The sequence below is a fragment of the Cucurbita pepo genome, chromosome LG03, assembly GCF_002806865.2.
Source record: "Cucurbita pepo subsp. pepo cultivar mu-cu-16 chromosome LG03, ASM280686v2, whole genome shotgun sequence".
Taxonomy (NCBI): Eukaryota; Viridiplantae; Streptophyta; class Magnoliopsida; order Cucurbitales; family Cucurbitaceae; genus Cucurbita; species Cucurbita pepo.
The window spans coordinates 10,256,833-10,282,482 of record NC_036640.1 but is presented as its reverse complement, the minus strand read 5'-3'; the positions used below and the strand labels follow the sequence as shown (position 1 = coordinate 10,282,482).

Below are 25,650 nucleotides of genomic sequence, written 5' to 3'. Positions count from 1 at the left end.
CTTCCTTGTTGAAGGAAGCAGATTGACTTTTTTGGTGGCTCATGTGTGAAATGGAGGGGAAAGGATATCTTTTTCCCACTTGGCAAGCCACGTTAATATCTAGATTGACAACATAATGGAATGGTGTTCGAGTTCCTTCGGTCAAATATATTCTTGTGATGCACGTGTCGATCGTTGGTTCTGTTAAAATTGTCTAGGTTTGTGTTTTTTGTGACTAGTGCTTACGATTCGTTGTGTCCTAGGACCCAACATCACCGAACAATCCTTTATGATGTGGCTAGCTGTTCGGGATATGTTATCTCTATTGTTGGAATAGCCTAGTCCCGAAGTTTGTAGGCTTTGTAATAGAGCATATGATTATTGCAATCACTTGTATTTTGAATACCTTTTTAGTAGGCCTATCTAGGGAGAGATGCTCGCTTGGCATCTTTCCATCAATTTTCTTTTGAGGCCAAAAATTTGGTTCCACATGTCTCACCTAAATGTTGGATGTATTATTAGGTACGGAAGACGGTAGTTATGACTAAGAGTGTAACGGTTGAGTTTATGACTTGTCTGTGGCCTCCTTAAACTGTTCTTTAGGGCACATGGTTTGAGTATCTTTTGAAGCGGGTTTTCGGGTCCCTTTAGGATCTGATCTTATGAGGTTGGGTCATTATTTCTTTACTTGGGACTTACTTGCATTGCTAGTTCTTGTCGTATATGACGACTATTTGATATTTTTATGTTTTTTCTAACGATCACAATACGGTCGTGCAATTGACATGTGCACAAATAGATATATTTATTCCTTCACTAGGTGTAAGTAAAGCTTTCCTCGGCTGCTGCAGTGAAAGCTCTTGCACCTAATGTCCTGATGTGATGACACTATTCCTTAAAGATAATCTTTGGTGTGTGTGCGACACATAGTGAGACAAAAGAGCGTTAAAAATGCAGAGAAATAAGTTCATGCTTCAATCTATTAGATTTGCTCTCTGCTACATACACCTCATTATCAAAACTAGATGAAACGATATCAAACTAGATGATACGAATATAATGCCATGCAACGCTCTGAAAGCTTAATATGGTTTGAAGCCAGTTACGTCGTGATTCATTGAGGTTGATCTTAAAGTTGCGTTTTTAAGTTCATTTCTTGGCTCGTAATAGTTGGAATGACTGCAAGAAACTCCTCCAAACTTCTCACAGACGAACCCTTTTCGTTGTAATCCTCGACCGCAGCCGTCATCTTGTCCTTAACAATGGCGGCCTTCTTCCTCATCTCTTCCCCTTTCCCACCTTCCCCCATCACCATTTCTATCATCTTCTTCACCTTCCCTCTCCGAAACTCTCTCTCTCTTCCCCTTGTCAGCTCCAGTCCAACCCCCATCTCCTCCACCATCATCTTCGAGTTGTACGCCTGTTCTGCTGCCATTGGCCACCCTATCATCGGCACCCCCTGGCTCAGGCTCTCCACCATTGAATTCCATCCACAGTGGCTCAAAAACGCCCCCACCGCTTCATGCGACAAAATATCCAACTGGGGTGCCCAATTTCTGATCAACAATCCTCCATTCCTCTCCTTCATTCGTTCCTCGAATCGCTCCGGCAGCCATTCAGCTCTGAACTCTGCTTTCATGTCGTGCCCCAATGGCGGCCTCACCATCCATATGAACGCCTTCCCACTTTCCTCCAATCCGTGCGCCAATTCTAGCATCTGGGTCTCGCTGATTGTGTTCTGAGATCCGAACGAGATGTACAGAACCGAATTTTTTGAATGGGAATTCAGCCAATTGATGCAATTTTCCAAATGTACGCCGGAATCTTTCTCTTTCCCCCACCGGCGGCTGGTGCTTTCAGGAAGAAGCGGTCCAATTCCCCAGACGGGGATTTTTATGTAATCCCTCAAGTGCCTCAATCCGAAAGATTCAACTTCTTCAACGGTGTTACAGAGCCATCCATCGGAGCTCAAAGCAGAGGAGAGTTGCGGCTGGAAAAATTTGGACCAGGAATCGGTGCCGTCGGCGGCGAGTACGAACTGGTTCAGTTGAGAGCGATGGAAACGGCAGCCTTCTGGGAATCCTGGGACAGAGAAATCATCCGCGGCGCTGGAGCGGTGGGGGAGATTCAACCAGAGAGAGATGTAGGCCAGAGTACCATAAGCACCGCAGGTAGTGAAATTGAAAATCGGGACGTTAAAGCTTCTCGCGACGGCAACCGACCAACCAAAGAATAAGTCAGAGATTATACACACCGGCGGCTTGCCTTCTTTTTTGATGATGTCGGTGATTAGTTGCCGGAGGGGGAGTTCGAGGGCGATGGAGGAGTGAAACAGAGTGACGATTTGTTCTGGAGAGAGATTCTCGGTGTTCTCGGTGTTGGCTGGGAGGTTTTGGCCGGAGCTCGAGTAGTGGAGCTCCGCCAGTTGGATTTTAACGGCGGCGGAGACAGTGGAGCGGATGTATTGGATGTTAGAAGGGGTGCAGGCGATGGTGACGGTGAAAACAGAGGATCTACGAAGGATTAATTTGGCGAGTTCGAGGAAGGGGATGAGATGGCCGTGAGCCATGAAAGGGAGCATAATGATGTGGCTGTCGCCGGAGTTTGCTTCAGAGCCCATATTTTCCGGCCGGCGGGACTCTGTTTTGGAAGGAAGAAAAACAGAGATGTGAAGTTTATAAAGGAAGGGCATAATATTTATATCTGTAACCGAGCAACTGGAATGTAGTTCACAACCCAATCCAACCTTCTATTTTTAAGTTTGGTTGTGGGATAGTATTTTTTCTAAAGTTGGATAGGGTTGATTGTAACCCTATTTTCGAGTTATCAAACTAAAAAAATATTATACCCGTAAACTGAATTGAATTTTCGATCATTCAAAAAGTTCAAACTCAGTCCAAACCAAAAAGAATTTAATCCAATCCAATTTGATTGAGCTGTCGATTGCTCGTGTTACTGGATCATACGATCATCCCTATTAGTATCTACTTTTCTTCTCTTGCTCAGCGTTCACCAACACAAGTCAAACCAGTCAATCGTCATCCACCACTGGAGCCCATCCTGATCATCAAATTGAAGTTAAATAGTCATCGTCCACCACCGGAGTTGCCGTGGTCGAAGCCAAAAAAAAAATGTTCACGACCAAAGTTGAACATTTTTTAGTTTGCTGGTTGTTAGGGTTGTGTGTATGCATATTTAATATTTATGGTATATCCTATACTCAGGATTGTTTTGAACCATACTATGTTTAATGTTTATAGCCGATAACTTTATGTATGTATTTGATGGGAGATTTCACTTCGGTCGAAAAGGAGAACGAAATATTTCTTATAAAAGTGTAAAAACCTTTTCTTAACAAACGCGTTTTAAAATTGTGAGGCTGACAGTCCTACGTAATAGGTTAAAGTGAACAATATCTGCGAGTTGAGTGAATATACAAAGAGATAAAATCATCTAGATCAAGATGACAGACTACTACTCTGTTGAAAGATTGTTTAATGGTTCTTGTGAATCAAATATATTTGCTTGAAAATCCGTCCATTAAAACGGTAGAATTATAGATCTCCAAACTAATAGATAGGAATACCGCAAATAGACCCATCACGATACCCATCTAAGGCACAGTTCCCCCACCCAAGAGCCACTTCATCATATTCCGAATTCAATGGTTTAAATAAATCTCGTATAGTAGTTCGTCTTGACCCAGAGACCCAGGACCCAGATCTAGAACTATCCTCCACAGTTGGCCCAGTCTAGACCGACGGCCCTAAGTAATATTGTATCAATGTTGTGAATTTAGTAAATAATCATGTAGAGTTACATGTATTAAGATATAGGGTTTTAATTATTTTATTATTTATTTATAAAATTTTTATGGAAAAACCTTTTCAAATAGCTAACTACAACTATGAATTACGTCATTAAGTTTCTTCAATTATTGTTGATAATACAAGTTCCAATAATGAAGCAACGATGTACGTTAAGAAATAATTTAAAAGTTGGAAATCTGAATTATTACACGAGGTGTTACGTGTCACGATCGTACTTCTTCAAGTGTGCGGTGTCGTGATCTTGTTATGCTCATGACAAGCCTTAAGGGGAAACTCAACACAAAGTCGGGCGAAAAATATGAATTGGGTTAGAGTTCCCCTTTAAGACTTGTCCCTACGTTCTCCACCAAACTCTTTTATTTTTATCTCCAAATCTCTGGCACAGAACGACCCAATCGTGTTTTAGCACATATCAATATTAGTTATTGAATATCTTACCAAATTTGGTTCGGCCCTCGTCTTATTTGGCTACTAATCTTATGAACTATTTTGATCCTTTTGTTCCTAAAACTAAACGAGGGAGAGCAGACCGGAAATTGATTTGGATCGGTTTGGTTCATTTGTTTCATCCGCCGTCACCGTCGACGCGCTCGGCGGTTGCTGACACTTGACACAAGCCTTTTGTTTTGGGCTCTTTCTATATTGGCACTATTTTGAAAATACCCACAAACGAGAGAAGGTTTTTTTTGGTGGGTCTACTTCTCAGTTGAAGTGGACGCCGTTGTTTATGGATCAGCTGCCGGCGGTGGGGTGGCTGACGGCAACGGTCGGTGGCCGGAATTTTGGAAGAATTAATGACGTGGCTAGGTGGCCGGCGATTGAAGCTCAAACGCCAGTTTATAGGCAAGTGGTATAGAAAATTAATTAAAAAAGACAAATATTTGGTAATCCGACCAAATCCAATTAAGATTTGTGAACAAATCTTAGTTATTGAATGTCCGACCACATCTGGTTCAGTGCCTAATTGGTTTTTTTTTGGCTTCTAAACCTAAGAGTTTGGAGAGAGGGAGAAAGGAATGGTAGGCAAATATAGCGAATCGAGTTAGGTCGGTTTTGTTCTCTATGGAAACAAATTGGGTCGAGTCGAGTTGGGTTTGCATAAAAGTCGTCCTATCATTCTTATATTCGTTTATGTATCTAACGACCCCATATCCAAAATTTGGATCAGGATTCAGAATCTCGATTCAACACATGTGTGCGTCGGTATTCCCCTGCATCCTCTGTGAGGTGGTCACGTTAACTACGTTCTCGCTTCTTAAGAATGAAAACTATTCCCACAGACCAAGCACGAGTTATTTCATCATGTTTTGTCCTCATTCACATGCATCTTAAGAAAATTCTTAAGAGGTCACCCAACATATTGCAGCTTAACCATGAAATTCCTATGATTGAGTCATCGAAAAGGAAGGTGTTCCTTGCTAACTCAATCATATGAACTCTATCGTTAAACGTGTTTTACTTAAAGTAATTCATTGTTGGGTGACCTTCTACGAATTTTTCTAGAATACATGTGCGTGAGAACAAAATATGCTGAAATGACTCGTGTCGGTCCGTCGAAAAAATCTTCACTTTTAAAAAGTAAGGAGTAAGTAACGTGACCATATCACAAGACATGCAAGAAAATGCCAGAACCGTCAGATATCAAATTCAAATTTTGAATTCTAATTCGAATCTTAAACATAAACTATTACAAATGGACTCTTCAAATATTATCTGATCCTATAAGACTTTGCAAAAGACGGCTAATAGAAACATTTCTCATGTGAGATTCCATATCAGTTGAGGAGGAGAACAAAACATCATTTATAAAGGTATAGAAACATCTCCCTAGCGAACGCGTTTTAAAAACCTGAGGGAAAACTCGAAAAAGAAAAACCAAAAAATGACAATATTTGCTAGCCGTGGCTTAGACGATTATAAATGGTATAAGAGCAAGACACGAGGCGGTGTTGAGGGTCCCACATCATTGAAGAAAACCTCTCGATTAACAGTGGACTTAGGCTGTTACATCTCAACCAGCACGAGTCATCTCAATCAGCACGAATCTTTTCAATATGGTATTAAAATCAAGATGATTTATTTCCATACTATCATTTTCCATATAAGAACATGAATGGATCATAATGAAAGGATTGACCAATCACTATCCATATACCAAACAAAGATTTGTTTCCATTGTTCATCCACAGAGATCTCTATGATTTCCCCTTAAATTCTCCATAAAAAACCCTCTCAAATTCAACAAAAACAACTCAACAAAGCACCAAATTGAGATATTGATCCAGCTATGAAGGCTGTGGCTGTGGCTTTGGCATTGGTTTTGATAGCTATGATTGGTTTGGGTGAAGCTCAAACCGTATGCAACATGTCATTTCCTGATATATTTTCATGTAGTTCGTCGATGATGCCTCCGAACCCGACACCGCCTACCGCCCAGTGCTGCACGGCGCTCTCGCACGCCGACTTGAAATGCTTATGCGACTACCTAAAAGCTGGAGCCTTTTCTTATCTTGGCATTGACCCTAGTCTTGCCTTGCAGCTCCCTAACAAGTGCAACATTCCTAACCCACCAACTTGTTAGACGAACGATGTTATATATGGTCCATTTAGCACGAGAATAATAAAGTTTGAACCATATTTATTGCTTATCTTCTATATTTATTGGTCTGGATGCTCGTAGAGATGTCTATAAAGCAGGACAGAGACAGAGAAGCCTTCTTTATCTCCATCTCTGATACCTATTTTAATGAACATTCGTGTAAAAATTTTCATTTATTTTTGTCGAGATCGAGTAAGAAACTCTCTGTGGGGGATTTCGTTTTTTTTTTTGCAAGGATCGAGTTTTTGTGAGAAATTTCTGAACATGCATGTTTTCCATACTTTGAAGCTCTACTATGCTCGTAAGTTTGACTTTCGTAGCGTTGGCCTACGCCCATGTCGTCTTCTTTTATTCATGTCATAAGAATTATAAATGTTTATTTAATAGTAACAAATTCAGTCGAACCATAAATGTATTGCATTTTCTAACCATGAGGCCATTAACGAGGATTTTTAAATGCTCGACCGATATTTAACGATTAATAGTGACACCTTCGAATTATTATGAACTTTTTTAAAACAAAATTAAGTTTTTGAAAACAATTTTTTTTAGTATAAAAAATTTGAAAATAATTTTTAGGCGTGTTCATGTAAGCTTCTAATTTTCAAAAAAGAAAATTTGTGAGCAAAATAGTTACGAAATAGTATCCAATGTCGTCTGTTCGACTCTTCCTCCAAGACTTTTTATTCATTATATTTTAAACGGTAAATTAATAGAAATACTCATAAATTTTATATTTTGTCTTAAAAATACTCCTAAACTTTCAAAAGTTTCGATAGTAACCTTAAACTTTAAAAAAAAATTTAAAAAATATTGTTACCGTTAATTTTGGAAGTAAACTATCACTATTTTGTTTGAATATACTTTTGAACTATCAAAAATATTTAAGAAATGTCGAATTTTCAAATTTTCATAATTACATTTTAACTTTATAAAAAACTTACCGTTGATAAAATCGTTAGTACTACGCTTCAAATATACCCCTAAAATTTAAAAATAACATTAATATCTAAAAATTACCATAAAATAGTCAAGTTTCTTTTAAACTTATGGAGTCGGAATTTTAAGTACATCTAACCTCTCGATTAAGATTATATCCCATAATCGATTGAGTTATTGCAACACCCGAGTCTCGAAGAGGGTTAATTTTTCTAGGATTAATTTCCCGATTTTTCCATTTAAACTTGAACTTTCGAGATCTTATTGACAGCCTTAGAGGCCGTATTTCAAGATGAGATAGAAGAGAAAAATTGAGAAATTAATCTTTCTCGAACAATACTTCGGAGTTTGAAGAAGGGGAAGGAGAAGGAGTCCTCGACCCGCAACAGATAGAGGAGGATTTATTCAATCNTCCAGTTCCCTTACGAAACTTTCGTTATTGGGTTAGCCATACACTTCACATGTTTCTAGCGATTCACATGGCATCATCAAATGATACAAGTCTTGGATAAGAATCTACAACGCACTAGAACGCCCTTGTTGACGATCCTTTACTCCGACAGCATCTAGGGTTCCTCGAACAATGTGATATCTCACACCGGGTAAATCCTTAACCCTTCCCCCTCTTACTAAGACTACAGAATGTTCTTGTAAATTATGGCCAATACCAAGTATGTAAGCAGTGATTCCAAATCCTAAGGTTAAGCATACTCGGCAACTTTACGTATCATCTTGACTAGGTTCTGATTTCTCTATTTTTTTAATAATACCGAGTTGGGTTCTTATCTGTCAACTTTTCTCTATTTTTTTACGATAGGAGCAGTTGACAATTGAATCCAATTTCGTAATAGTGCGAGCTTGGTTTATAGAAAAGTTGACAGATAAGTCACCCTCATTGCCACTCGACAAAACCGTATGTGAAATTTTCACTTCATACGGCTCTGAGTGTTACAATTACTGTGAAGCGGATAATATTAGAAGAAAGAACTTCCCCAATATTGAAATTCATATAATTTTTCATACAAAAACATGAACGGCCCATAATGAAAGGAACGACCAATCTCTATCCATAGTACGTAAAAGATTTGTCCTTTACCCCAACTTGGATACAAAGCCATGTGAAACCACAGTCTCTTACTTTAACCTGTTCTTTCCATTATTCATTCACGGACATGCTCTATAATTTTCCTTCAATTCTCTATAAAGAGCCCTCTTGAGTTCTCAAAAGAACTCAACAAAGCACCACACAAAGCTATGGATAGAGCTATGAGGGCTGTGGCTTTGGCTTTGGTTTTGATGGCTGTGATGGGTTTGGGTGAAGCTCAAACCATTTGCAACATGCCGGTTGCTGGTTTGTATGCATGTCGACCGGCGGTGACGCCTCCGAACCCGACACCGCCGAATGCCCAATGCTGCATGGCACTCTCCCAAGCTAACTTGCACTGCTTCTGCTCCTACCGGAACTCGGGAGCTCTTCCTTCTCTCGGCGTTGACCCTAATCTTGCCATGCAGCTACCTAAGAAGTGCAACCTTCCTAACTCTCCAAATTGTTAAGAGGAAGTGTTGTTTATGTTATACGGTTAATTTAGCATTAGAGCTCACATTTACGAAAAAGGGGTTTGTTTCTTCGAAGTTTGAACCATATTTACTGTTGGATTAGTAGTGTATGTTTGTTGTTTATCTTCTATATTTACTGGGTTTGATGCTCTATGTAAGAGTAAATGTTCGGTTGAAATAATTATATGTTTCATTATGATTTAGACTTTTTCTGGTTTTTAGAAGTCGAGGTCCCGTTGAATGAGAAATTTTTCTCAAATTTTGTCACGTTTCTTTGTCATAGGGTCCAACGTCTAATAACCCATTTTTAATTCGACTCAAAGTTCATCTCCAAACGATTAGGCACAAAGTCTAAATGGTTGGGTTCAAACTCGAATTCACAAAGTTTTAAGCCCTAACTTATAATATATCATAGAAAGCTCCATAAATACAAGAGTTTTCCTTCATTTGAAAGAATAAAAAAATTCAAAACAAAAGACTTTGGAGACTTTGAATAAGGATTTAATATCGAGATCCCAAGTCTCACCTCTTTCGTTTTTTAGTAATCTTCTCTGTTTTATGATGTAAAAAGCTGTGTAGGATTGTTAAGGCATGAGCTAAACTAACAAAAAATACCATTATACCTTAAATACATTATCAATCGTGATACATTTGATTTATGTTAAATGAATTTTGATACACAAGTAATATACCAACAAATTTAATTTTGTAATGCATTAAATCACAATCATTTTTAATCATTTTTATTCTATTATTTTTCCTGTGGATGGGTCATGGAATATTTGCTCACACTCGTGCGTTGAACAAGCACGACTGGCTCAATTCTACGTGTTATGTCATTGCACTATTTTTTAACTCTTATTAAAAATACATCACTTTTACACCATAACACCCTCTATACATCAACAAATATGAAATATACAAATAAATTAACAGTCTTGATTTAGACGATGGTCATGTCACAAATGTTGTAGATAGGGTTGTTAAAAATAATTCGATAATCCAAAAAGTTTGATCAACAGTTCAACCAATGTAGTGAATTGAGTTATGAACTTATTTGGGTTAGATCAGGTTCAAATAAATAAAAATTTTATGAATTTAGTTATTTCATAGATTCCCCTGAGTTGAATCAAACCACACAAATTTATTGCTAATTTTAAAAAATTATATTTTTGCTTACGAAACAATTATATATACAACTATGGGTGTTCGTGGGATAAAAATAAATAGATAGTTTACAAATGAATATTTTTACTTTTATTAAAAACAAAATTTTGAATAAACGACCCGAACAACCTGAACCAATCAAACCCAAAAGATTTATGGTTGGGTTGGATTGGATTCATTATTTAACAAGGGTTGTTTGGGCTGAAAAAATTAACAATCCGAACCATTTTGTTGAGTCTACCCACCCACAAACACCCCCTAGTTGTAAGGACCACAATCAATCAACCCAAAATCTTGATCTATATTAAAGGCCACGACTAATGTTAATGGCGGTATACATGCAGACAAAACGTCATTCATGGTCTATAATAGACCATGAACAAGGTCTAATGCAAACTAATTATGTATCATTGTTAAATGCGTACCAAACCTAATTCACAATCTCTTGAGATTACCACTGAAAACTATTATATTTTTCTAACAATATGAACTAATGAGAAAACAAAATGAAATTGGAGATGGGATGACAATCAAATATCCATAATCCAGTATTCTATTACCAAATAAACCTACTGAGGTTTGTAAAAGACTCCCACATAATATGACCATAGTATATAAAATTTCAATGAACACAATAAAAACTTCTAAATTATGCCTTAATAGTTGTTCAAGAAATGTCATATTCATGCACAAAAATAGATATAATACAAATTAGAAGGGTATTTAGAGAATTCCCACATTTGACACAAAAAAAAAAAAAGCAGTAGCTTCAGTAACATTAGATGCTGTTGTATTATTCATTAAATAAATTGATTCACTGTGAGTGTTATTCATGATGTTATGACCCTATCTAAATTAGGCTCTCTCCCTTTTTTTCTTTCTTTCTTTCTTTCTCTTTCTTTCTATAAATTTATTACTTGATATGTAACATAATATTCAATGCCAATATTCAATGCCGATAAACAACACAATGGAACTAAAAAGTTTTGAGTTGGTACCTTCGTACCAGAGTACTCTTTTGCCTCATCCATTTTGTTGCAGACCATTTTTCGCCTGACAGCACTTCACAACCTCCATGGATGCTATTTGGATCCGACTGTCCATCCAACCCCTGAAGCAATCACATGTAAAGGGAACCGTTAAAACAACAGTCATCTATTTGGAGTATTCGGAGTTGAACTAAGGGTTTGTTTGGAATGACGTTCTAGAAAATTATAGAATTTAGGGTCATGTTTGGTGACGTTCCTGTTTCTCATTTCCCATTTACTGTTTTTTGTTCCTCATGTCTACTTTATTAATGAAATGAAGAATGTGAAAACAAAACAGATTTTGATTTAGAAAACAGAACTGTGTTAAGTGTTTCCTACTTTATTTAATGATTCCTTGTTTCCTGTTCTTGGAAATTTTCAGACTAAAAAGTAAAGATTTATATGATAGAAAAAACGAGAGACATGAACAAAAAGAAGAAGAAACTCGATTTTGTTGTTTTCAAAAATTTTATACAAATTTAGACATTTCTGAAAAATGAGAAACAAGAAACAAGAACATATCAAACGATCCATAGTTATTTAAGTTTTTGAGTTGAGATTGAATCCCACGACTTTTGTGGGCAACTCCAAAACAAATCTTAAGCCCTTAATTGGACATCTCGAACATATCAAACGATCCATAGTTATTTAAGTTTTTGAGTTGAGATTGAATCCCACGACTTTTGTGGGCAACTCCAAAACAAATCTTAAGCCCTTAATTGGACATCTCGAACATATCAAACGATCCATAGTTATTTAAGTTTTTGAGTTGAGATTGAATCCCACGACTTTTGTGGGCAACTCCAAAACAAATCTTAAGCCCTTAATTGGACATCTCTTCGGGATCGAATAATTGATTTAGTAATCAAAATCAAAATCTGTTTTGTATTCACATTCTTCATTTCATTTTAAGTGGCAAAAAGATACATACCATACTCCAGAAAAGCACTGCATCTCCTCTGACTGGTTTAACTGACAGTCCTGGAACGGTCTTCCCGCCACAACTACACTCACCAGAACCAGCCTGAAGAAAATGTACAAAAGGAAAGTTCTGAACACAACACTTGCAAGAAACAAAATTTAGAAGGGGAACATGCCTGTCATTCATGCCAGAAATGGAGGCTGTTAAATGTAATTTGCAATTTCCAAGGAGTTTTTTTTGAAATAAGAAAGGATGATTTTTTTTTTTTTGAGATGTCAATTACTTGGGACATTTACTTCATAAATCTCTAGTGCCTTTCCAAAACACCTATAAATAGCGGGGTTCACCAGTATAGAGTGTCATAGCACTCCATCAAAAAGGCTTCTCTCTCTATTTCCTCTTCATTCTAAATTTTGGTTTCTTCCTTTCATTACCTTCAACATAAGCAACTTCAATACCAACTGTAACTATAACACAACCAGTTGCTACTTCGACCAAATTCGATAACAATCTGAGTTTACTTCAGTTTTTAAAAAGGTTAAACTTGTTTACTACTAGTTTTGTTATTCATTTTTTTATTTCTACAAACAATTTTGAAATTTTCACCAAAATTCTAAAAATATAAAACATTTTGGTTTCTAAAGGAGTAAAAAAATCTTTTTTTTTTTTTTTTTCCAAAAAATCACTTTCAAACAATGAAACTGTAAATAGACAACTTTAATTGTATAACCTGCAGCTGCAAGATGCCATTGCCATAGCACCATGCCGCTTTCTATCCCTGAGATAACTAAGATTGGAAGGCAGGCTAATTGTCAAAATAATGCAGTTGTTTTCCAAATAAAGAACGCCACAATAATCAAGCAGGTGCCCAAATCTGAAATTCTCCTCTTTTACCACATTCATTTGATGTCAATTAACATAATATAAGTTGCCTACGGTAATGGGCATGCTAGAATTTCTGTTCTCTTTTTCTTTTGTTTCCCTCTCTCCTATGTGGCATGAACTACTGTTGAAATGTGCCCTTATCCATGCCTGATGAGAACATTTAAACATGCAAGGAGAAAACGGGTCGAATACATGGTTTGAGGTGTCCAACTAAAGAGAGACATTAATACAAGCTCAAGACGCAAGGAAGATACGGTTTGCAGAGGGAATAAAGAAAATAGTATTAAACAAAAAGATATTTATTTAATCAGTATTCATAATGTCAAGGAACTAGGATATAGTGATGAAAATGTGAAACCCTAAGGAAAATAAACTAAAAACTAAGGGAAGAAAATAGGTAGATTTCGCTCCTACTGAACTTTATTGTACTGGTATGAGAAGAAACAAAAATGACGTTTAAAGCCGTGTCGTTTATAGAACACTAGACTTCACTTCAATGTGGAAAATATTTGTCCACAAAGAAATATAATTAACTTTACAAAGTTTCAATTGGCTTAAAATTCAATGGTTGAACTTTTTTTTTGTAATATCTTAATTATTTATATAATATAGTTCATTGATGAGTGGTAAAGTATACAAAAGTTTTTTTAAGAAACGAAGACAAAATAAAAAAGTTATTTATAAAAAATAAAAAAATAAAAATAATAATAAACATTTTTTTCAATGTGTCCCTTCCATACGCAATTCCTAATTTTTTAGAAGATTTTGCATTTAAATGCCAATGTGGTGTCCATCCAAGCATGCTTCTAGGCCCGTAGTTCTCGTCCTATTCATCTCTTGTCTTGCTTCCGATGTCATACATCAGAAACTTGAATGGAAATAAGAATACTGTTCTATCCCGTATTCATATTGGACTAATTATCAACTCCCAGTTCCATGACTAAATGGATATAACAAGTGGATAGCTATGAAATGGTCGGCAAAATTGAATTTCCTTTTTACATATAAACTAATGCATCAAATTGGGCTTCCGTCTAAGAGGATGTCTCTGTTCTCTTCTTGCTTCGTAATAGTCTTGTTCTTTAATCAATTGGTTGTTTTTATAAAATAAGAAAACTAATACATTATAGCAATGAAATTTAATTCAGCAAGTAAAATGGTAAATACCTTCGGAAAGTAGGTTTCTCCACCTTCAACGTTTTCACTTAGATACATAAGCATGGTTGCAATTCGCTGACCACCATGCATCAAGTTATACTGTATAAAGAAAACATGGAGGAAACGTTGCATGCCATCAGCAAGAGCACAAGTTCGGCATACTTATAATAACAAATCTAAACAAATAAATAAATACTGATTTTAGAATACTAAGATTCATGGCTGAAGAAATAACAAGAATCTTACAGTATCAGAAAAGTAGTCATGATGAGGCTTGTAAAATTGATTCTTCTCGTACCTGTACTGCTTGAAATGTTAGCCTTAAAACTGAAGCACAAACCATTTCAGCGAGCATCTTCACAGAAACAAAATTATATCCATACCTTAACACTTGAATGAACTCTCCATTTTCTATTGGTATTTGAGAATAGACAGAAATTCTTTTTTCGATTGCCTGCTTTCACATGTTCCAAAACACAGGAAGTCTATCACCAAGCGAGAGAGAACACAAAGATAAGAAAACGGGGCAGTAAAAATGAAAGATGCTGGCGATGTTTAGCATGCTTTATAATGTTTCCACCTAATTTGAAAGAGTAACTCAAATTCAGAACAAAACTCCGAATTTCCACATTCACTGTAACTTGTTCCTTCTGGGAGGCTTAGGACCAAGGAACTTCTGAAGGGAGAGATTGATGCATTACCTAACTTGAGCACACCTCGCATTCAAGGATTTTCAAAAAATGTACCGAACCTTTAAGATCCACAATTTTCAAATGCACTCCAGGGTTAAGGATGGACAATCGCTCTTCAGTAATGTATTTAGTTACCACTTTGCAGTTTAGTCTTTTGCTTCGAGCCTGTTTGGTATATGGTCAAATATTTAAGTACCATGACTAATCTTCTTTTTGGGTTCCTAAGAAATTTCCAAATATTTTTTTCTACAATAAATCAAACTCCCTTTAAGAAAATAAATGAAAGAATACGCGGACAAAAAAAGTTCACAAAAGGGGAACCAAACTACGAACTACAAAAATGGGCTGACATATGGGTATTCAAGCATTGTTTTTTAAAAATCTACTGAGAATTGTTAGTGCACCAGCCAAGCTAGGTAATAGACGTAATCTAACTTTTAGGAAGCACTGTAGGAAGAGAGCCGAGTGAAAATTGGGCTAAGGCATTAACAACGTGCCAAGAAAATGCAGTGTGGCTAAGTGCATTGAGGTTGAGCACAAGAATAATTTTCGCAACATTGCTTGAGGACAAACAATAGTTTAAGTTTGGGGGTTCGATAATTTGTGAACAACAAGATTTACTTTGAGTTCCTACTCAAAGCTTCATCCAAAGAAGACTGGACTTCTTTCAAATTCTTAAAAGATTTGGTGACAGTGCATGTAGAGTGGATCTACCTCAAGATCTCAAAATCAACCCACCTTCAATATTGCTGATCTTTTGAATATCATCCTCCTGACATCTTTTCTTTGGTGGTCTAAAACTCGAGGACAAGTTTTTCTTTGGAGGGAAGAATTGACGTAATCTGGTTCTTTAGAAGTTCTTGATCTGTTTCTTTACAGTTCTTGCAAGATCTTTTAAAGAATCTTTAGTTTCTTGTTTGGCCGTGGTGTAAATGTTGGGTAACTGATGATGCACTTTTTTGTTTTTGGTCAGCCACTTATTTACTGTTAATTGACTAATAGTTACCTTAGTCTGTTACTTTTTGTTTTGTCACTCTTAAAAGGACTGAGGTTGCCTATTTGAAGTTAATGAGAATTTGAAGTTTTTCTACATTTGGCTTGCACCAAGAACCATGTGGAATAGTCTATAGTTTATAAAACTATATTATGGATTGTAATTGTCACAATCGCAATTCTTCAAGACCCATAAAGCGATTGTACAACATTTACTCTCGCCCTTACTTAGATTACCAGGGGCACAAATGACCTATCTCGTAGCCTCAGCCTCTATTATTAAAAACAACTTTAGAAAACGGGGTCAAAGAAAGTTTTGGAAAACGCTTATGAAAGTATTTTTTAGAGGTAAATGTTATATGCTAGCAAGCAATAAGAGACAACAATGTATTGATAGCATATTACCAACCAGTTGTATCTCAACCCTATAGTACATTAAAAGCAGCAATGAATATAACTATACTAGAATAAAAGACCTAGGGTAAAAGGTTTGGAATAGACATGCAGCCACAACCAACACACCCTGGACGGGTATGACCATGACACTTGGCATGCCTAAATGCTCTACGGTAAATGATGTGTACATGATCATTTATGGTTTCTTTAAATAAAAAATCTTGTCTAAAACAAGTGGAATAGATTTGAAAATTTAAATGAAAGAATAACTTTTAACTAAATTGAGAACTTTTCCATAAAGTTAGCTTTTGAGCACATCCATATCCATTACTAGAAACATCAAAATATACCAACAATTTCTTTGTAATTAATACCTGGACCATCGGAAATTTTTTATCTCGATGGCCTAAAAACATTCCCGAGCTCGTTCTGAAATCACTCTTAACTCCCTGAAAATAAATCCACAAGGGAGAGACCATATATATTTAACCTATCATTGTCAACTAGAAGAAAAATCCTTTTTATAGGAAAATATATATATATATCATTCAACCCAAAGAACAATACTATGTGGATCCTCCAATACAACTAACAATATCGTTAACAACAGAACGAAGCAAAACTATCAATGACAATCCTGAACTATAGAATCTATCAAGAGAAAAATATATCCACGCAAGGAAATAAAGTTAACCTAAAAAAGGAGAACAGTATTAGCACTTCAATATTAATATAACATCTACACATAAATAACGATAATTTATCTTATCATATAATTATCAGCACAAATTAGCAGCATTCTATAAATACACAGTTAGGCAAAGAAAAGGAATTAAATAATTAAAATAAATAAATACATATATATTCATAAAAAATAAAAAATAAAAAGTATCTAAGTCGCACCTAGTACTTTGGATCATCAGCTTATTTATATGCCTTAGATATACCTAGATGGGGCCCTTCCCTTTCAGTTTTAAAACTTTGCGACTTGATCATCCTTTTTTGTAAGAAATCTCTTCTTTAGCGATAGTCCAAATCTTTTGACCTCTTTGAGACAATTTCCTTTTAGTACCTACTCCACGAGACCCTTTCCCAAGGAAACAAGGTTTTAATCAAAAAATTGCCTGAAGGATGCAACTTTGAGATCATCTCATCTGTTCCTTATTCAATCTTTTTATTTTCCAGCGTTCTTCCCAGCTTTGAGAAATGGTGGAATGAAACGATAGAAGAAGGTTGGGCAGGTTATGCCTTCACGAAAAAGCTCATGGATTTGAACCGGTTCCAAAAGGTGGAATAAAGATGTTTTTGGCAACGTTCAAGAGTCCAAGAGGAAGCTATTTGATTCTATCAAAGCAAATTGACGCTTTGGAGGGCACTGACCAGTTGAAGAAGTATTAGACATTCAAAATCTGCTTAAAGAGGAGCTGACTCAAATGATAGTTAGAGAACATAGAATGTGGCTTAGAAAATGCAAGCTCAAATGGCTGAAGGAAGGGGATGAAAACTCCACTTTTTCCACAAATGGGCTTCATCAAGAAAGGGTAGGACTGACAATGCTTCTCTCGAAAATGATAAAGGTGAGCTGATTACCTTTCAGCTTGGAATTGAAGAAGTGGTTGGATATTTTTCTAACCTTTACAATCGAGCAGACAAGAACAGAGATTCACCATTAATCTGAATTGGGCTCCATCGGATTTGGTTATGAAAGAGAACCTGGAGGTTCCATTCACTGAGGCAGAAATTTTCAAAGCAGTTTCTGAGAAGGGAAATCCAAAATCTCCAGATCCAGATGGGTTGACAAGCAAATTTTTTTTAAAGAATGTGGAACATCGTGAAGTGTGATTTAGTAGTAGTGTTCCACAATTTTTTTGAAAATTTTATCATTAGGTGTACCAATGAGCTGTACATTTGCCTCATACCAAAGAGAAACAATGTGACCAAGGTCAAGGGTTTTAGACCAATTAGCTTGATTACTTCCCTTTATAAAATCATTGCCAAAGTGCTTGCAGGGAATCATTCTAAAAATTGGCTAAAGATGATCTGGAAGGTCCCCAACCCTAAAATGGAAACTTGAGCCCCAAAGGATCACAGACACAAAGAAAAAAATGGGAAAAAAAGGTTGAAAAACAGCTAGATGACTGAAAACTGGCAAAAGCACTAAATGAAGACGACCAGAGCAAAACGACAACACAATTGGTGGTGGAATTGCTGACTGTTGACAGTCATGGGTTGTGTGTGCCCAGAGAGGAGAAAAGAAAAGTCACAGACGTGGATAAACCCATGTGAATGAGTGAAACTAGACGAAACAGCAAACAACAAGGAAGAAAGACAACAATGACAACTGTGGTTGATGGCAACAACGTAGACAACTGGCAGTGACCACTATGATGACTGAATCATGGGTTTTAATACGGGTCCTTCTTGTTAACCCTCTGTCCTCAATAGTGTGTTATTTGTAAAGAGGATCTAAGGCATGATCAAGTCCTCTAGTTATGCCCTTTTACCCATTTGTTTGTGTTAGGTCTTCTGAGGTGTTTGAAGTTGTAGGCTCCTAAGAGATTTTGTTGTGATACAATTCTTGAGATCTAACTATATCTTTTTCTTTTTCTTTTTCTTTTCTGAGAAAGAGGTAAAACGCAGCATATTTAAAACGCGGCATATTTGGTTAGGAAGGAAGAGGAGAATGTCTCAAAGGAAGGAGAATCATGGGAGGATTTTCCTCGGGGTTTCAGGAGAAAACCATAGAGAAACAAATTATTTTATTCCCAAAATTTAAAGAAACAGCCTACACACTAACATCAAAATAAATCCAGCAAGAGAAAACAACTACCTATTGTAGCTAGCTATCATGCTTGAAACTAACAGACATGTGATAATAATATATACCTTCCCGGTTTTTGTATCCACAACAGTGGAAATTTCAAGGTGAGGAAGTGCTATTGCCTTAAGGTAGTCACACTCCTGTACAAATAATCAATTAGTCAAAACAGAAACTGTCTTGTACCAGTACCCAAAATATAGGCTTCTTGAACCAAAGTAGAACTGATAAAATTGCATTAGAAGTGAGATTTATAATGAATAGTAAAAAAAAAAAACTAGAAGGTAATGAGACAAAAGTATTCTAGAGGAAAATTTCTGAATGGATATCTCATTCTGAACTTTTAAGGTAAAAGCCTATCCCTCGGCATGATACCCAGAATTGATGGCTGGATGATAAGTTGAGAAAGTTTACGAGCAAGTTGAGAAAGTTTACAGTCAAGTCTCTCTTTAGCGAAATGTCTGGAGATTACCAACTTCTCTAGAAAGAAATGATCAAATGTGAATTAAATATACAATATCTTCAACAAATTGAATTGTTTTTCATGGTGTGTGTGACTTTGGCTGGCATCAACACGAATGACAAAGTTCTAAGGAGAATTCCAGTCTAATCATCTTGGCTAACTGGTGTTGTCTTTACAATCAAATTGTTGAAAACCTTCACTTTCTTTTTCTTTTTTTTCTTTTTTTTTTTTTTAATTTTTTAATTTTTTATTATTATTATTATTTTTTTATTTTTTTTTTTTTTTGAATCCTTGCATCTTCCTTGAGAACTTTGTTGAGGAAGACAAAGTTGAAGCCTTATAGACCTAGGAGCCCCTTTTTCCCTCAACAGTCATGCGTATCATTGCCCCATGGCTTTAGAAGTACCATGTGTAATATGCCTATCCCTTCTACAAACAAGATGACAAACGCATCCAAGAAACAAAATAAATAAGTCAGAGAGTCATAAAGTCCCATATCCTTAGAACTCAAGGATGCAATCAATTATGAAAAATCTTCGAGAAAATCATTCCATCCTATCCTTCAGATTTTATGGTTTATAACATCTTGAGGCAATGGATTGTTCCATTGAGCCATACAGCCACCCTAAGAGGGCTTGATCCACTATTATCCATTCATTGTACTCTGCATTCGGAATAGTTCTGGTTGAGGACATGTCTTTGTTGGTAACAGCTATGAGCTCTGCCGATGGGGCTCTGGTTCCCAATATGAAACTGTCCAACCTTTGTCCTCTTATAACAGGTAGAATCATTGACTTTCAAAGTGCGCAGTGTTTTCATTTAACTGTACGTAGAGTCCTGAGTTTAGCCCATCACATGATGAAGTCTTAACAATGTTGCTTCCTAAGAGTGAAGGAGCCTCTGTTGAACATGATGTGGTAGACGATGTGGGAGTTGAGACCGTTGTTTCCTTTCCTAAATCCCTGGGTGGAGGAGGCTATGGCTTGGGTAGCTCTAATACCAAGTTTAAAATGATGCCTTCTGATAATTTGTGTTGTCTCACTAAATTGAATCAGAATATCTCAAGGAGTACACATACAAGTTTTTGAAACCCTAGTAGTAATGTATAATGGGTTTGACTATATAAATACACAAGCCCATTAAATACTTATATAATAAGTAAATCTGTGTATTGCTGGGCCATGAATTATGGGCTGATAATAATCCATGTGTTCAACATGGATGGAACAAAATCAAAAAGTCTATTTGGAGAAGGAGCTCTTTCAGCATGTTTTACAATCTTGTTATATTATATGGTATTTCTTGGCGTAAACTGTCTACCCCTTCACTTCCTATATATATGCTTCTCTTTTAGCTAATTGGGAAAGCCCTTTGAAATCCCGTAGATTTTCATCCTTTTTGTAAATTTTATTCATCAATGAGATTGTTTCCGACAGAAAACAATATATTTTATAATAAGACACCTAGTTGAAAGTATGTCTATCTTTAATAAAGATTCTGTAAGGAAAGAATCTGCAGTAAATCATAACATTCAGCAAAAGAATTACCATACTGATGGGATTATGCTCACCTCTGGGCTCAAGAAATTATGCAATACAATGATTCGTGGTGACCAGCTTACTACTTCTGGTTTAACCTAAACCACAAAATAAAATGGAAACTTTCATTAAGGACAGGAAACTTCAAATGATAATATGGTAAACTTGCCTACAAATTATTCCCTGAAGAAACACATACTTAGAATCAAAAAAATTCACTTAAATGTTAGAAAAAATGTCCCATCAATGTAAAAGAGCAGGCCTGTTAGTAGAAATGACATGATACTAGTACTCCAAAATTTCTTCATTACTAGCATATCATCCATCGACTATCATTTTCGCTTTCAAATAATATTTCTAATATTTTTGTACATTGATATCTACATTTCATGAGATATGAAACAATGTTTCAATTATTTACATTCGTATTTGAATGAATTGACCGCTTTTTTCCACATATAATATGTGAGAATGTTTCTCCTCTTATGCTTCTAGATTGAATTATCCTTCCAGGGCTTGGTAATTACTCTCGTCTTGGTTCAAGCTAATTACAGAGAGTCTTAGTAATCTCTTTCCCCTTCTAGAATTGAGGGTATCCTTTTCCTCTTTTTCTTTTCTTTTTTGTGTGTGCGGGACAGTGTTGAATTATAGTATTCTTTAGCCTTCTTACTCATTTCTACTTAAACACAATCATATTATATGCTTTCCCCCAACGTACTCGGTTCTTAACTTTTATTTTGTTTACAAAGGATAAAGAAACATTTTGCATATTCAGTATCCTATCGTCTTTGAATAACAAGGCATCTAAATATCCCAAAACCAAAAAAATAAGGTTAGAAAATCATAAATAAAAAAATAGTGATAAGCATACATAGCCAAGACGAAGAATTTCTGCTTCTTGGTCATTAATCCAATTAGGAAGACCTGAAAATTAGCAAAAAGAGAATGAACAAGACAAAATCAGAAATAAATAAAATCAGTTGCAAGAACATGGTGACTATTAGACATTTTCATATATTTTGTTAAATCTTTGTTTTTAGAATTTGTTTTTTGGAAATCATACTTTCAAGAATTNACTCTATTTGAAGTCACTTCGATTAGAACCTTGATACCAACATTTAATATTTTCAAAAACAAAAACAAACAGACTGATTATTCAACAGCCCAACAAGAATTGATGTATTTATTTTTACTGGAGAGAAACAATTGTTACAAATTAGAAAATAAAATTTAGAAAGAAAGAAGATAAGGAAATAATAATAATAAATAATGTTCTCCAATTGGTCCCGTCTGGACAAAAAACAGAGCAATTACATACAAAAATTTATGCATCTTGGCTGAAAACATAATTTGCCATGGTCATCATATGAAATAAACTGACGTTGAAAACCACTTTTGAAGCAAAAACAGAGATGAACAACTTGCAGAGATGCTAAATCATAGAAGATATATGGCACATAAATTTGACAAAAGAGAGATACATCCCCTTCAAACCAATTTGATGTTACTTAATAAGGGTAAACTTTTGTGTTAAAGATGATCCTATTGTAATCTTTTCAACCTCGAGGTAATTGATGTTGGCTATCATACAGAGTTTTATGTAACCTTCCAGCAGGTAGAAACTCGTTGCCTACAAAGACATGGATCGTACAAGTCAATCATTTTAGTTATACCAAAACAAACCATGCCTCATAACATATAGGATGCAGCCAGAAAGACGTGCAGTCAGCAAAGATGGATGATATTCTTTTGCATAAATACATCAGAGCTCTTGGCTAAATGAAAATGTCCACATAGTTCAGTCATTCTTCCAAATAAAACCTGGAAGCCGTAAGTTTTATGGCATGCAAACAAAATTTCAAATCCTAGTGAGATCCATACATCTACTTCAGAGAATTTAAAATGATCCATGTAAGAAACAAGATTTCTCTTCAACGAATTTCACGTTGAACCATTATGAGTGCAGCCGCTTAAATAAACTATCTTCTATATGCTCCAAAGTCCAAGTATTGGGTCCATTCCGGATACTTACCATTAACAATTTTTTAGTCAAGTTGAACAAATGAAATGTTACAACGACATTAGCAAGCAAGTATTTACAGAAATTTTTCTCTTTTTCACGAAACTCGGCCTTATTATGCCTACGGTGCATGATACAGAATTGAGTTTCTTAGGGCTTTCAATTGGAAATACGTTCATATTGTACTATTCTTTTCTATTAGTTTGAACCAAATAAGTCAACTCATACTGCACATTGACTGTAACACTAACATGCAAGTACTTACAGTACATTTCCACTTTTTCACAGAACTCTGGCCTTATTATGCCTATGGTGCATGCTATAGAATTGAGTTTCTAAGGGTTTCAATTGGAAATATGTTCATAATGTACTTTCATTTTCTATTAGTTTGTACCAAAATAGGTTAACTCATACTACACGTTGACTATAACACCAGCAGGCAAGTACTTATAGGACCTTTCCTCGTTTTCACAGAACTCAGCCTTATTATGCCTATGGAGCATGCTATAGAATTGAGCTTCTTAGGGCTTTCAATTTGAAATATGTTCATAATGTACTTTCTTTTTCTAATAATTTGAACCAAAATAAGTCGACTCATACTGCACATTGACTGTAACACTAAAAGGCAAGTATTTACAATACATTTCCTCTTTTTCATGGAACCCGGCCTTATTATGCCTATGGTACATGCTACAGAATTGAGTTTCTTAGGGCTTTCAATTGGACATATGTTCATAATGTTCTTTCTTTTTCTATTAGTTTGAACCAAAATAAGTTAACTCATACTGCATATTGACGGTAATCTTGTGTTATTTCCTCAACATTTTATAGCTTTTTTTATTAATAAACATATATATACGCTTCTCCAGAAACATGAATGAAAATAAAATTCATGATTTGAAATGATCCAAACCCAACCCCAAACCTCTTTCCAAATATAAGATACTTTCATTAATAATTTCAAGTTTTTATATCCTAGATGACAAATAAACCAAGAAGAGTACCCGTGGAGTCCTCTAGCCTCCTTATAAATGCTAGTTGAAACAAAGCACCTGCAATTACCATTCAAGAAAGCAACTTACAGTCAGAACTTTGCATAGTTCTCTGGAAGTACAGAATCACAATCAAGTCACCAAATTTTATCAAACACGAACAAAGAATCCAGCCAAATGGTACAAGGATTCATCTTAAAACGGATCAATCATTGCATACAAAAGAGCTGCAACGTCTAATTAAAAATAAAGGGAGGAAAGTGTTCTTCTATCCATTTATCAAAGCCATGGAACAGCAGAATTGCAGAAAATGAAGACAAAAGGACATTTACAAGGCGTCGACCACAGGTGTAGCTACCAATCTCCGATAGAGCGCGCAAATATACAATTAGGAAGTGAGAAATTTGAAATATATATATATATACGACGTAATTCGCAAATGTTCGCGGCAATCCCTCGCTCCTCTAAGGAAGCCAGCTCTCGCAAGAGCTCCTCCTACAACAGGATTACAACAGAACTCGGATTTAACATACATTGACAGATACCTCAACAAATCGCCAAGCCTCTTATCATTCCAGTTCGTCCAAACACAGCAACGTAAAAAAAAAAATAGGAGTCCGAAGCCGCACAAAACACAGCATCATTAATCTCCATTTTGACATCGAATGAGTAAATAGAAAGCCGCACAAAACGCAAACGCCGATGCATAAAATCAACAGAAAACAACAGAATGAAACAAAAATGCGTACCGATGATCATGCCGACGGTGACGAAGGTTAGGAGACCGAAGGCAATCCTCATCGGAGCGGAGGCCATGGCTACCTAGACGAAATTTTGACTCCTTGGAACGATAAGTACCAAAAAATCAGGAAAAAACGGAGAAACCGTTAGCCTAGGAAATAGGTAAGGTATAAATCAGCTCAGGAACCCAATGATAAACCGTTTTGATCCTCTCTCTCTCTCTGATGTGATGACCCACTGCAGATGGATTCTCTTGTGCTTCTTTCCCGTTTCCTTGGATCTCTTCCGCAACAGTCCAGAGAAAACTGGCTGTGATTCGAGATCCCGCTAATTTCCTTCTTCTAAATTTGCGTCGTCTGGGATGCAACAATATGAAATACGAGGAAGATTTCCTTTTTGCTACATTTATTGTGCTAATGTTCAGTGTTTCTTCAATGTTTTCACATTGATCAACATTTTAGGTTCTTTGAGTGATAGTTAAGTTATGAAATTGAAAGAAGCTTGTACTTAATTCACGAACTCGTATCGTTGTAGCAATTTTTAAATATTTTTTTAACCCGCATCATATGTGTATATATATAAGGTAGCTATCCAAGTGTTCCCGTGCATCGAACATTTCATTGCCCAACACATCCTTCAGTTGGTCGAAGAGTGTGTTTGGATCCATCTCTCTAGTGATAAGGCAACACGTTACTCGAGCTGAGTATAAGGTTTTTATTTGAACAATGGTCCATCTCCATTTTAGCGCATCAAACGTCTACTCTATCACATTACTTGCTAATTAACATTTCGTATTGAAAAGTTCTATTCGATTCATTAGTGCATTCCCTGCTCAGCCGTTCGTATAGTTAATACCGTTCTTCTTTATTTGGCATCGAGAATCCCTCAAATTTAGGGTACCTAGTATCACAAACATAATATAGCAATTCCGTG

At 36.0% G+C, this 25,650-nt stretch overlaps 3 protein-coding genes across 3 annotated transcripts; 1 reads left to right on the top strand and 2 right to left on the bottom strand.

Annotated features, from left to right (window-relative positions):
* Positions 1–924: 924 nt before the first annotated feature.
* On the bottom strand, positions 925–2,686 carry LOC111790576 (UDP-glycosyltransferase 92A1-like). The gene has a single exon (XM_023671534.1). The coding sequence runs from the start codon at positions 2,669–2,671 to the stop codon at positions 1,109–1,111; it is 1,563 nt and encodes a 520-aa protein (XP_023527302.1). The 5' UTR covers positions 2,672–2,686; the 3' UTR covers positions 925–1,108.
* Positions 2,687–8,550: 5,864 nt separating this feature from the next.
* Positions 8,551–9,112, top strand: LOC111789963 (putative lipid-transfer protein DIR1). Its single transcript, XM_023670704.1, has one exon. It carries the CDS (start codon positions 8,602–8,604, stop codon positions 8,899–8,901), a length of 300 nt encoding a protein of 99 aa, XP_023526472.1. The 5' UTR covers positions 8,551–8,601; the 3' UTR covers positions 8,902–9,112.
* Positions 9,113–10,835: 1,723 nt separating this feature from the next.
* On the bottom strand, positions 10,836–25,173 carry LOC111791038 (prolyl 4-hydroxylase 1). The gene is made up of 13 exons (XM_023672218.1): positions 24,917–25,173; positions 24,726–24,817; positions 23,989–24,036; positions 22,526–22,594; positions 21,836–21,888; positions 20,997–21,062; positions 19,032–19,106; positions 16,520–16,594; positions 14,448–14,518; positions 14,311–14,362; positions 14,074–14,163; positions 12,031–12,123; positions 10,836–11,182 (listed from the first exon to the last, which is right to left on the bottom strand). Exons 2-13 carry the CDS (start codon positions 24,790–24,792, stop codon positions 11,048–11,050), a joined length of 894 nt encoding a protein of 297 aa, XP_023527986.1. The 5' UTR covers positions 24,793–24,817; positions 24,917–25,173; the 3' UTR covers positions 10,836–11,047.
* Positions 25,174–25,650: the final 477 nt, after the last annotated feature.

Excerpts from the sequence above, each read along its gene's own strand:
- LOC111791038 (XM_023672218.1), bottom strand. The coding sequence starts at position 24,792 with ATGGCCTCCGCTCCGATGAGGATTGCCTTCGGTCTCCTAACCTTCGTC. Across the intron at positions 22,595-23,988 it reads GAGGCTAGAGGACTCCACGG|GCAACGAGTTTCTACCTGCT; the intron begins GTACTCTTCTTG and ends ATGTCTTTGTAG. Across the intron at positions 11,183-12,030 it reads CAGTGCTTTTCTGGAGTATG|GGGTTGGATGGACAGTCGGA; the intron begins GTATGTATCTTT and ends TGATTGCTTCAG.
- LOC111789963 (XM_023670704.1), top strand. The coding sequence starts at position 8,602 with ATGGATAGAGCTATGAGGGCTGTGGCTTTGGCTTTGGTTTTGATGGCT.
- LOC111790576 (XM_023671534.1), bottom strand. The coding sequence starts at position 2,671 with ATGCCCTTCCTTTATAAACTTCACATCTCTGTTTTTCTTCCTTCCAAA.